Genomic DNA, 12,512 nt, shown 5'->3' with positions numbered 1-12,512 from the left:
AAGGGGAAAGAAAACAAAAAAGAAGAATAAAAACGAACCTGTTCGCTGGAAGATCGAGCGCCTTTTTTATTAATGAATACGATTAATTTGTTTTATAAATTCTTTCATTTTGTTTATATGTATATATTCATTATATTTTCGCTCTGTTTAATACATGCAATTTCTTTGTTAAATATAGACTTCAAACATTTCATAATTATTCAGTTAAACATAATAATTCTTTCCAGCCCAAAAATAATTTTCCCAGCGCATATTATACCTGGCAAGAGGAAAGTCTTTCATTGAGGCTCTCAGTTCAGGTAACATTTATTGGTCCTCCGGGCCGGATATTGTTAAAATTATTAATTCATTGGTTGGTCCTTCGGTTAACATATTTTTGGGTTGGTTTAAAGTAGACAAAATCTAAATTTTTATATTGATATTTATTTATAAATGCATATATATTTTTTCTTTTGTAATCATCATACCACTCACCCAAATATTTTCAACTCTTTTTTAATTTCATTTTATCTAAGTATTAATAATGGAGTCTCTTTCTGAGCCTATTATACCTGGCAAGACGAAAGTCTTTCATTAAGCTGAGAGCCTCAGGTAACATTGGTCAATACTGAATTTAAGTATAAGACATTCTGAAAATCAAACCAAAACGATTTATAGTGGTTATGGAACGGATACAAAAAAAAAACTTCATTATTTTATGGAAAACTACGACAAAAAGCTTCATCATTTCGGACTTTTGTACATCAATTTGTACATCTAGATTCAACTGTCAGCATTTTCGCAGCACTTTCATAACGTTTACAGAGATATATAATACTACTAAGGTACTAACACTAAGTGTAGTAACGTATCTATTCAGAGATAAGAGAAATTACGTTTATTTTATTTATTAATATTTTCCTTGAAATATTCTGTTTAAGGTTACCAAAACTTTAAATCAGTTAGATGCCACCAGCATTGGTGCAGTTTAAATATTCCAGGACATTTATTACTTTACAATAATCATGAAATAATAACACTGTGAGAACAATCTCCTTGGTCAAGCTTTCGGCTTAATGAAGACCGAAAGGTCTACATAGATACCAATTGGATCTGATGTGTGTTTTTACTGTAAAATATTCTTGAGATCGTAAAGAAGTATTACTGAACAATAGTCCAGAGTTCCCGACATAAATATTCACCTATAGAGCCTGGAGGTCAAATAGAAATAGTGGGGGTACAATTATTATATTAGCTCCGATTACAGAAGCTCTTCGAATCAGTTATAAATATGAAAGCTACTAGGATCACAGTTAAGGTAAGCAACTCATAGCTATTTCAGAAATTTACCAAGTATAAGTTTTTGTAATAGTTTATTGAAAATAACAACTTCACTTAGAACGTAACTTGGTACATATGATATCTAATTGATGAAAAATGGAAATGGCTGTCTATTGATGACACTTCAAGGACCAGTCGTCTTATTTTCAGACACTGAGGAGGATTATCGGCAATAACATATTATCATTAGTGGGTTTGTGTGGTTATGAATTTTATAACCTTTTTTTATTATTATTTTTAGACATCAACCACTTCTGGGTCATTATTGCCATCATTTCTAAAATTTTCCTTAGACAATGTTTTCTTGATATCCGAATATATTTAAAGTCCTTATTGTCTTAATTTCTAAATTGAAATGAATGACTATTGAAAAATGGGAATTTTTTGGTAAACTTTATGGTAAAGTTTTGAGTGATTTAGAAATTCAAAACGTTTATTAAGTCTTTTTGTTGCCTTGCGAAATTGAATGGAGATATGCAGGTAATTCATACAAAGATTTGAGTGAGTCGTTTGCTAGAAATTCAGTTAAGTAAGTAACTACAAAAAAAAAATTCCTTTACTTCGGTAAAGTAAGAAACTATATATAAAACACATAATGTGTCTTACACACGCTTGGCCATTTTTTTTATTTTTATTTTCTGACATATGCTTATTCAAGTGCCATTCCAAGAAAAATTACCAGCTATTTTTGATACTCCCAGAAACAGCGATTTTCACACTATAATTTTTTCCCCGTATTTATTCCTTTATTTTTGCTAATCTATTTCGCTATTTTCTATTATTATATAATTAACATTGTTGTAGATATTGAATTTTAGATTTAGAAATAGTCAGAACATAAAAAAAAGCCATGGTTTCGATTCAGAGATTTTTAGTATAATTTAGACTAGTAATTTAAATAGTTAATTTTATTAATAATTAAATTATACTCATTCGAAATTATGACAGACTTGGTTTACTAACTGCCATACAAAAATTGAATAAGGTCAAATTTGCACTGAGACGTCCACTATATCTACTTTACAATATCTCATAATTGAAATAAGCAGATATAATTTATTTGAGACCCACACAAATCACTAGTGACAACTTTGGAAACTGCTAATATATCATAAAAATAAATCATAATAAACTAACAAGATTTTCATATACAATATGCTACTTAGACCAATTTGAACACAAGCCATTCAGGTGAGGAGCTTCTACAAGAAATCACAACCTCAGACCATTCAGATCTTTCACTTAAAATCCCTTCGTTACCTCACTCAAAGCTCCTTTTACATCAGAAACAAACCATTGCGTATGAAACTGGACAATCCATTTGTGACATTATAAAAAAAAACAATATAAAGCATTTCATGACTCACTTGCTGAATGCACCAATGTATGAGACAACCAAAATGGAATCAGATATGCGACATTGCTTACAAATATGCCATCCGTAACGAATAGGAAATTTAAAAAAATTTGTTTGGGTATAAAAAAACGTTTTTTATTAAAACGTCAAAATCATTGACGAGGTAAAAATAGAGTTTTCAATAAATGTACTTTTATCGGAAAGTGATTAAAAAATAAATAAAACATTGCTGATTTTGATCCAGGAATTATTAATAGCCGTCCCGTCCTTGATATTAAACACATAATAACAGCTCCAAGGTCAAGTTTCCTCAAGAATCTTCCATTTTCATTAGAACTTGTTTTTCCCGAGAAAATGTCTTTAGTAAATACTTTAATTGAGACAGTGGAAGTCAAACCTGTTGGGATGTGGAACGGTTACACCAAGGGCCAATGATGTTAAAACAAGGGGAAAATACAAAAAATTCAAACCCAGATATTGAGTATAAATTAACAAGAGTTTTTTTTAATTTCAATTAACAAGAATCCGACATTTTCAGACATAAAATGTTGTTTATTAATGGGAAGCTGCAATTACTTTCATTTTAACTAATCGGATATTCAAGCCGTCTTCAGGCCTATTAAAAGAAAGCTCAGCTTAATTTACATCACACACTCATTAAATCAGAATACATTATTCTTAATTCATAGTTTTATAAATTAATTAGCTGTTTTATTATTTTTCATGGTTTTAATCAAGTATGGATCATGTCTCATTCTTACACTATGTATAGTACCTGTGAATTTTTTTATATAATTTCCTAGTCTAAATTTATCATTTCATGTCATCTTTTTATCCACTAGAAATATAAATAAAAATAATATCGATCCAGAAACCAAAGTAATTTTTTCTACATAATCAATGCAAATAATAAAGACGTGAATTTTATACTAATTTGATAAAAACAAATTTAATCTACCAGATGAACTTCATTGATTGCAAAAATATATATAGCAATAAAACTAGTTTATGTTAACAGCAACTGATAATAGTATTTTTGTGTAATAGTTCTTAAAGTTTTCTACTTACAAATCATTGATACGAACAATAGTATCAGTTCAAAGTTCTCTCATGTAATTGTAGGGTAGTTATGTATTTTTAAACTCCTTATTTTATTTTTATTTATATTTTCAATACTGAAGAAAAAGATTATATTAATAATCAGGCTAAGATAATACATATTAAATTTTACTTTCACTAAACATAATTAGTGACAAAAAATGTCAATAATTTGACTGTCTAGGTTAGATTAAAAGCATGTAATGTAAAAAAGAACAGAATATAATTATGAGATAATTAAAGATTATAAATGGTACGAATATTGTAGGAAAATGTGAGCGTAAATTGTGCATAGTTCATTTACTTGTTTCTTAGACGTTTGGGGTATACGGTGTCCCCTATCCAGCATCTAACCTGCCCATGTATCCATTGCCTGACTCACAGACTAGATGGTTAAGAGGGAGACGCAGTATCCATGCTGAATTATGTCAAAGATACAATTAAATGAATTATTTTGTTTTAATTTCAGACCAGAAAGCAGGATAGGAGGATAAAAAATTGTTATTATTTAAATTTTATTGAAATTTACAACTGTATATAACATAATACATTCAGTAAATATGGTTTTAGTTAAAATGGAGTGTTACAGGCGTTTAGAGCAACTATCCATTGGTAGCACTTTAATGACATTTTACATTAGCTGGTCACGTGGCCATCTTCTTTTCAGGCACCTCGGACGATTGTCAGAAATGGAAAAGGATGCAAGATTAGAAACTAGGAGGTTTGAGTGGTTAGGGAGTTTATAATGGAAGGAATGATATTTGGTTCGGGCTAGATCGGTTACATAGGGAACTTTAAGGTCTTTATGTATGATTTTATTTGTGACTAAGTTAGGAGCATTGAGGATTTTGGATTGTAAGGATTGAATACGAGAGGAATTCGAAGGTTTAGTGGAGCACCAAAGCTCAACTCCATATATCCAGATTGGCCTTATTACAGACATGTAGATCAGTCTTTTGTAATATGTTGGAAGTTTAGACCGTAGTCGAAATCGACGTGCAGTTTCCTGTCTTTTCAGTTTTGTGTCCAAATGTAGTCCAAAGTAGCGGATCTGTTCGACATGGGTAAGAGTAACATTATTAAATGAAACTGTAGGGCAGTCGGTAGGTTTACGACGAAAGGTAAAGGTGATTTGATGGGATTTGTTGGAATTTCTCTAAATCCTACAATGACGACACCATTCTTCGAGGGCTGTGATATGGGATTGGAGAGTTTTGGATACAATCATTATTAACTGCGAGCACACATGTGTCATCGGCATACGTGGTGAGGATTGGTTAGAATATCAGCTGTATAGACGGTCTAAGGATACTACCTTGAGGGAAAAAAAAAATTGTGAAACAAATTAACGAAGTTTTTCTTGTAATAATTAGTTTTATGCACAATTTCGCATTCTAAATCCGCTGTAGCACTAAATTGCAAAACGATAGGTTAACGATTGACACCATATGACCACAAAAATATAATAAACACAAAATATTATTGTAATGAATAAATGAAAATGGTAATTTTTTCTTGCTCCAGGTTTTGGCTTTTTTCGGTCTTATACAGGTATGTTGTGCTTGGAGGAAGTTCGATGACCTTAGAGGTAAGTCAAGATTGGAAAATAAATCGAGTAATTCTAAGTTGGTATGGACCATGGATAAGATGTTTCATCAAGTTAATAATGAAAATCTACATAATGCCACGTGGCAATCTTCCTAGATTCATTATGACGTTAATTAAAATATTAGTTTTCCCAGTACAGAATAATTAGAAAATGTAAATACCTTTTTTTGCTATTGATTATAAATTGTTCGTGAGTATAAAATATTAGTAAAAGAGCTTAAAATCTGCCAAGTAACAAAATGCATTCAAATTCCAGAATCATCTACTTTGTACCTGATCTGATTACAAAACTCGAAACTGTAGGTACCACGCAAAAAAATAAATTGACGGCCTCACAAACAAATCCATGTATTTGAATAATATTTTTAGGGACACGTGTACACTATATGTAAAAATTTCTTTCAGCATAATTTTTTTATTATTCTTTACCGTTACAACCGCAATGCAACCTGCATATTATAAATCTTTTCAGAGCAAGAGATTAAAAAAAAATTTCCTATACTGTAATGTTTCTTTTTCTCACATTGTAATATAATTAATATTTCAGTTTATTTAACTACATTTTGAAATTGAAAATAATTTTTATTTTTATATTAAAATAAACAGGAACTAAAATCAAATGAATATAAATGTTTTTAGTCTTATGCAACATAACAATGATTTTAACAATTTTACATAAAATAATAACGTTCCTCCTCATGAGGGGTTTTCTGGGTGCGTTGTGGTTTTTTAATGCTAATTTATTGATTTCTAAAAATTAAAAACGAGATAGCCTCAACAAATTAATTTGTAAAACGTTTTTAATTTACTAATATTTTGATGATTAGAGCTGTTTCGTCACTGATACAAGCCCGTCCAGTTTATGAAGACGTTGAGAATACAAAATTCTTAAATGGCGTAAACCCTTTAAATTTGACGACGACGAAACAGCATTTCGCAAGGTCTTTCATTTCTGTTAATTACTACTGATGATAGTATTAACCTAGGTTTTATTTGTAACCAACTTGGTACAAACTAGAAAAATTTGGTAACTACAATATTATTTTCAATTACATTTTTAAATGTATTAGGTTTAGAGGGGCATCACTGGAAGGGTGTATGCACAGAGTGTTAAGTGGTATCGGTTCGTTAAGCCTTTATTATTATTATATTTTTAAATATATATTTTCATGAAATTCTTTAGAAACTCTTTATTAAAAATTTGTTCCTTCAGCAATCACCTTATCAATAACTATAAACACTTTTTTATTATTAATTAGTAACTACATAAAGTTGAACATTTAGTTTACTAAAAAAAAAAATGTATTTCTAGTTTATTAATTTATGGACAACTTTTGTTTTACTTGAACCATCTTTTCTTTCTCAAGAAAAGAAGAGAAGAGTCACGATCCGTCAAGATTATTAACTAAAACTGTAACACTCGATTGGATACTGTAACACTGTCATAAAATTATCAGCAGTTACTTAAATAACAATTAGGTGCTTTGAAGCGTCACATTAAAATTATTTGATTCATCATAATATATAAGATATAATACAGTCCTTAGTAAAACAAATGATATTAACAATTTCTATGCTTCAATTAAAAATTTTAATAATATTTTATGCACAAAAATAGTATTCATATTACAGTGAAAACTAATGCCTTTGGCGTCGACAAGCGAGATGCCTTCTTCGAGATACCAAGGAATACGAACAGTCCGTTAATGCAATCCTACGAGAAAGTCAAACCAGAACCAGGCTTCAAATTTCCTATGGACTTCTACTGCCAGAAGAATGATCCCAGAGTGTGCTTCATGTACGACAGGAAAGGAAACGTTGCTGGTGCACAAATTTCCGTAAATCGTTTTGAAAGGTTGAAACATTTAAGTGCTTGATGTATGCAATTATTCTTTTCTAATAAAAATATATATTCCAGTTCTTAAAGTCTGATACGGCCAATATTAAAAAGGAAGACTACGATTATGAATCCATCAAAGAATACATTAAAACAAATTTCTTCAATATCCCCGCATACTCTTCTAGAGTTTTCTTCACTAATCCCGGTAAGTACTAACAGTCCTATAAAAATATTTTATTTTAAACTATCTGCCAATTTCATAATGTACAAATAAATGAATAAGCTTTTATTATTAATTATATGTTGATTTTAAAATAGAAAAGCTGACTGAAAAAGGTCGTGAGAATACAGAAGAGACAGCGGAAGGGCTGTGGGCATACTTAGGCGGAAAATTGGTAGAGATCCAAAGGAAGGAACCCACTGGTACCAAAATGGGAGACTTCGACAGGCAAGGGTGCTACCCGGGTCTGGGTAATTAAAGAATATATTTTTAAAAATTGCAATACATACTTGCTCCAAGGAGGATTGGGTTATTAAAAAAAATCTATGTAACTCCAAATAATCAGTAAATGAAATATGGTTAAAGATAAGTTATATGTAAGATAGTATATATGTTTATACCAATAAAATTACAGCATTAAAAATTATTCAGTTGTTTCGTAATGAATTATAAAAAGTCGATGGATTACAAATATGTATTTCACAAAGAGCCCATACTCAAAGCTAACATGAAAACTTATAGACGGTTAGGTTCATGGTTTTAAAACCATGGGACAAGCAATTGAAGTACAGTCATGCACAGAAAATTACATTTTCGCATGGTTGAAAGTAATAAATGATATCTGATGAAATTTCAACCAGTTCCAATCCATACTTTAAATTGAAATATATGCTGAAGAATGCGTTCGTTATCCATCCAGACTTGACAGCTTGGTGTTTGTTTAGGGAGTAAGGCTAACTTATGTTCGTTGGGCTCCAAATTTTTGACATATATGAAAGTGTGATTTGATATAGATTCATTTTTGTTTCAGATTTGTCTCAAGAATGTGTATTTTTTTTTTATTAATTCAGTTAGTACAGAGTATAACGATAATATTACTGTTGATTTTAACTCTAAGTGAAGATACTATTATGCACATTAAATAACATATCAAAAAGTAGTCCATATGTTTTATTCAACCAGTACCCAATATATTTAAGAATATTTTCGAACAAATTTGGACATTTTGTTATCTTTCAGACAGTAGTTGTAAAAAAAAAAAAAATTAAATAATAAACAAAATAAATATATTTTAATATTTTTAGTTTTGGGAGCGATTGAAAAAGTTTAATAAGATAAACAATTTTCCACTTTTTTTTCAGATTTAACACACTTACTTCCAGCTAAATTGGTGATCGTTTGTAATTATCTCGGAGTAAAATATTTGTAAGATCTTAGTGCACATAAAGGGTATCTGCACGCTGGCCACTTTTTAATCTTTTTTTTTCGTACCCTCCTAAAATTTAAATTAGATGCTTATGTGTACATATGGTGAGGTGTGCCCTATGTACAGCTGGCTGTTGTGAGACCTTTGATTTCCTTTAGGCATTATAAGGTAGGAGACAGTCTCAAGTGCGGATTTGTATAGTACGTTTGTTATATCGGGTACTTTACTTTTGATTAATATTAACTTTTTAATCAGAAAAATATAATACTTTTTTATCTTCAATTCATTTTTTATTTTGTGAGAACCCGCACAGAGGATATTATTTAGTTGCGGCAACTAAAAAAGATCCAATACATTTGATGTTCCTTGAAACTTTTAATCGTATTAAAATGTTTCCTGAGACTGAGCCAAATATCTTAGTAATTGTTCTCATTTTTGTCCTTACCTAATTATCAATTTGTGGATATGTAAAATTGTAAATTAAAAATCATTTTTATATATTCCCAATTGAATGAAGTCCTAATTTTTACATTAACAAGCTTATTCTTTTGTTATCATTCATTATTAATGTTTCTTTTCAAACAATGTTTTCCTAAAATAATTTCTTTCAATTTAAAAATTAATTTTATTTCAAGTGATTATTGATATTTATATGTTATTATTATATTTATTAATTATCTTTTCAAATGCACTTCCCTCCTTTTGTCCGTTTGCATCTTCAAATTTCAGTGTACTGAACCATGTAACGTTAATACTTAAGAAATTTGTTGAATAATCTTTCTCTATGTTGTGAATTGCTTTTAATTTTTTTACCACACTAATTATTAATAGTTTTTATGTAGTACTGTTGTCTGTCTATGATACATATCACAACCAAGCGCAAAACTACATTCATACCACAAAAACATGTGCCTATCCTCATTTTTGAAAAAAAAATCAGTCTTTTTAGTTTTATTTTTTAACACACCAGAAGTTATGAAATTGTTTGTTGTTGCTACAAGCCAGAAAATTTTTCTAGCTACAAGTTTATTTTCAATTAAGCATGATGTATTATTAATACTTAAGAGATTTGTTTAATACTCTTTCTCTATGTTGTACATTGCCTTTAATTTTTTTATCGCAATTATTAATAGCTTGAAATAGTATGTCTATTTCATTTATTAATGACGAGTAGGCCCCTCACCTCCGGATTTAAAATAGCACCTTTTCAGAATGTATATCTCATGTATACAAATAAACATAACAGGTAACCTTAAAATACCATAGGTAGTAAAAGGTAAGATCCAACACAAATTAATTTTCTTTTCACAGTAATGCATTTATTAATTCACTTTTTATTTACGTTTTAGAGGGATCGGAAAAAAAAGAAAGAAAAAAAAATTCATTTATAATTTCCACAAAATTCTATTTCTTACTTTTCCCTTCTAAATTATCTGCTTCGCAATCCACTTTCTTACTTTTTCCTTCTAAATTATCTGCTTCGCTATCCACATTTTTTTTTCATCAATGTCCTAATTATATTCATTAGAATTTAACCTAGGGTGTTCTTCACCTTTGATAAAAATTTCTGGGTCACCAGTTAAAGATTTTAATTTCTGCAACCTTTTCCAATCTCACTAGGTTTCTCTTTCTGCTTCTCCTTGATGTCTTGATGATTTCCTTGCACAATTTCTGTCTTTTCCTTTTCTCTAGAATTATCTGTGCATCTTAATCCTTGATCCTACAAGTCCGCTAGGATACCTCTTAATCTCCGATTTTCTTCCGTTTCAAATCTCAAACTTTTTCGGTCTCCTCTATCAGCTTGTTTCATCTTTAGTTGAATTTTCCTCAGAAGGCGAAATATTTGATTCATCAACAACAACTATACAACAAACACTTGTTCCATTTTCTTTTCTCATTCCTTTTTTGGTTTCAGGTACATTAGTAGCATAAGATTTCACATGCAAACCAACCTTCAAGTTCACTACATTAAATCCCTCAGGAGATCTTTTTCCATCACGGTATCATTCTTTATTCTAAGTTTTCCTTAGTTTTTAGCAAAAATCACAAATCCACCATTCTGTGTTATTTTATTCACAGACAAGAAATTTATGTTAAGATCTCGGATGTAAATCACATTTTTTCAGTTGACACTTGTCACTTTGTACACAACCAACCATTTTGGCTGTCAGGGATGCACAGTTTTCTACAGAGATCTACTTCAGCATCAATTCGTTGCATCTGCGACAATATACATATATTGCTGGTCATATGTATCGTAGAACCTGAATCTAAGACCCATTCAATTGATTGTGTACTACATTTTTCAGTAAGGGAAGAATGTTTTCACTTTGTTTTTTCGAAAGAAACAGTGTTTCTTTGGTTTTTTTTTTTTTTTTTTTACACACAACACAGAGTTTTTTCTTGGTTGAGCAGTCTTTACTCAGATGCCCTTCTTCAGAGCAAGAAGAATATTTCCTCTTAGTAGTCCACCAATTGGTTTTTACACGAGTTTTAAACGTAAAAGGACTCTGTTTCCACAGTAGCATTTGTAGATCGTCTTTCCTCAGCCTTCAATCTTGTAGTTAAATTGACGACTTTTAATATCGAAGCCAGTCATTACCCAAGTACTTATAAAATATTTATACTGCTCTGGAAGTTTTGTTATTATTTTGGAAACGATATCCAACATATCATCTAGTACATCATTGCCTAAAGATTTTAATCTGGATGCCAAATTTTCAATTGAGCTTATGTGGCTTGACATCCTCTTTGTTTGAAATTTTAACTTCTTCAAAATTAAACTCATGGTTATTTTCTTTACTGTGTTTTACTAATGCTGAGAAATGAATATTTTTTAGTATTTGTTTTATGTTGATTTATTATATTTTTTAAAAATTTTTGTGACTTCTCACCTATTTAGGATTTAATCATGATAATAATTAAGTTTTAGCAAATAAATCCTTTGGAACCCAGTTATAGCAGTGCAACTAATTCTGATTATTTAAAGACACTTGATTTTTTAGGTCAACATTATGTGTACAAGTTCAACAAGAACTCTTCCTGTATAAGGCAATACACCCTCTTCCCACTTTACGCACAAGGAGGATTAATAGGCTGTGGATTCGCTGCTCCAGCGAAACCCTCTAAATTAAGAACCGATTGGTACACGATACCTACCAGTGAAGCAATAAAAGTAAGTACCTGGAAAATATTTCCTCACCTTTTAATTTAATCATATTGGAATAAATTTTTAAATAACCATCTCTACGAAATAAATCAATTTTCTAAATAAAACAATAAATACTCACTACAAGGTTTCTTGAACACCACAATAGTTCTTCATTTACAACTAATAAATATTTCTGTGATTTTTGGAGGCTATAATTGTGACTTCTAACTAAATTATGTACAAAAATAATTATATTTTAGTCATATACTGAAATGAGCAATATTTTCGAACAATATTTTCGATTTTTTAAATTTCTTCAATGAAACCTGTTGAGTCTTTTGAGAATAATTTATAAGTTATAACTATTTCAAATACGCCAAAAAAATGTTAACTTAAATTAAAAATATTTACAGCAGTTTCTTCCAAATCTGCCAAAATGCTCAGGTGACCTTGGATTGAAGTATGGTAACATCGCAGTGATTGTGTTTCTGGTTGAGAGTCCATGGAATATCTCCTGCCCTGCATGAAGCTAGATATTAGAGAACTGATAAGCAACTACTCAGTTGATCGGAAAAACCGCCAATTATGTATATCATAACTGTTCTTGTTGTAATATTGAATTATGTATATCATAACTGATTCTTGTAGTAATATTGTATTATGTATATCATAACTGATTCTTGTTCTAATATTGCATTATGTATATCATAA

At 30.0% G+C, this 12,512-nt stretch overlaps 1 protein-coding gene across 2 annotated transcripts; it reads left to right on the top strand.

The window, feature by feature from the left end:
* The first annotated feature begins 1,209 nt into the window (after positions 1-1,209).
* On the top strand, positions 1,210-12,512 carry LOC106684559 (uncharacterized). Of its 2 annotated transcripts, XM_014426708.3 has the most exons (7): positions 1,210-1,297; positions 5,300-5,363; positions 7,016-7,221; positions 7,302-7,428; positions 7,542-7,694; positions 11,656-11,825; positions 12,215-12,512. In XM_014426708.3, the coding sequence occupies exons 1-7, from the start codon at positions 1,271-1,273 to the stop codon at positions 12,326-12,328; spliced, it is 861 nt and encodes a 286-aa protein (XP_014282194.1). In that variant the 5' UTR covers positions 1,210-1,270; the 3' UTR covers positions 12,329-12,512. The 2 variants fall into 2 exon arrangements, with proteins under 2 accessions (XP_014282194.1, XP_066909812.1); XM_067053711.1 differs by lacking the exon at positions 5,300-5,363 and having other exon boundaries at positions 1,214-1,297.

Source organism: Halyomorpha halys, unplaced genomic scaffold (genome assembly GCF_000696795.3).
Source record: "Halyomorpha halys isolate HHAL.00 unplaced genomic scaffold, Hhal_1.1 Scaffold591.1, whole genome shotgun sequence".
Lineage (NCBI taxonomy): Eukaryota > Metazoa > Arthropoda > Insecta > Hemiptera > Pentatomidae > Halyomorpha > Halyomorpha halys.
Note: the sequence above shows the minus strand (reverse complement) of the source record. Positions and strands in the feature narration are given on the sequence as shown.

What these genes read in the sequence shown, in the direction of transcription:
- LOC106684559 (XM_014426708.3), top strand. Translation starts at nt 1,271, where the DNA reads ATGAAAGCTACTAGGATCACAGTTAAG. An exon ending in GAAGTTCGATGACCTTAGAG is followed by an intron (nt 5,364 to 7,015) that starts GTAAGTCAAGAT and finishes TTCATATTACAG; the next exon opens with TGAAAACTAATGCCTTTGGC. An exon ending in TTGCTGGTGCACAAATTTCC is followed by an intron (nt 7,222 to 7,301) that starts GTAAATCGTTTT and finishes TATATATTCCAG; the next exon opens with TTCTTAAAGTCTGATACGGC.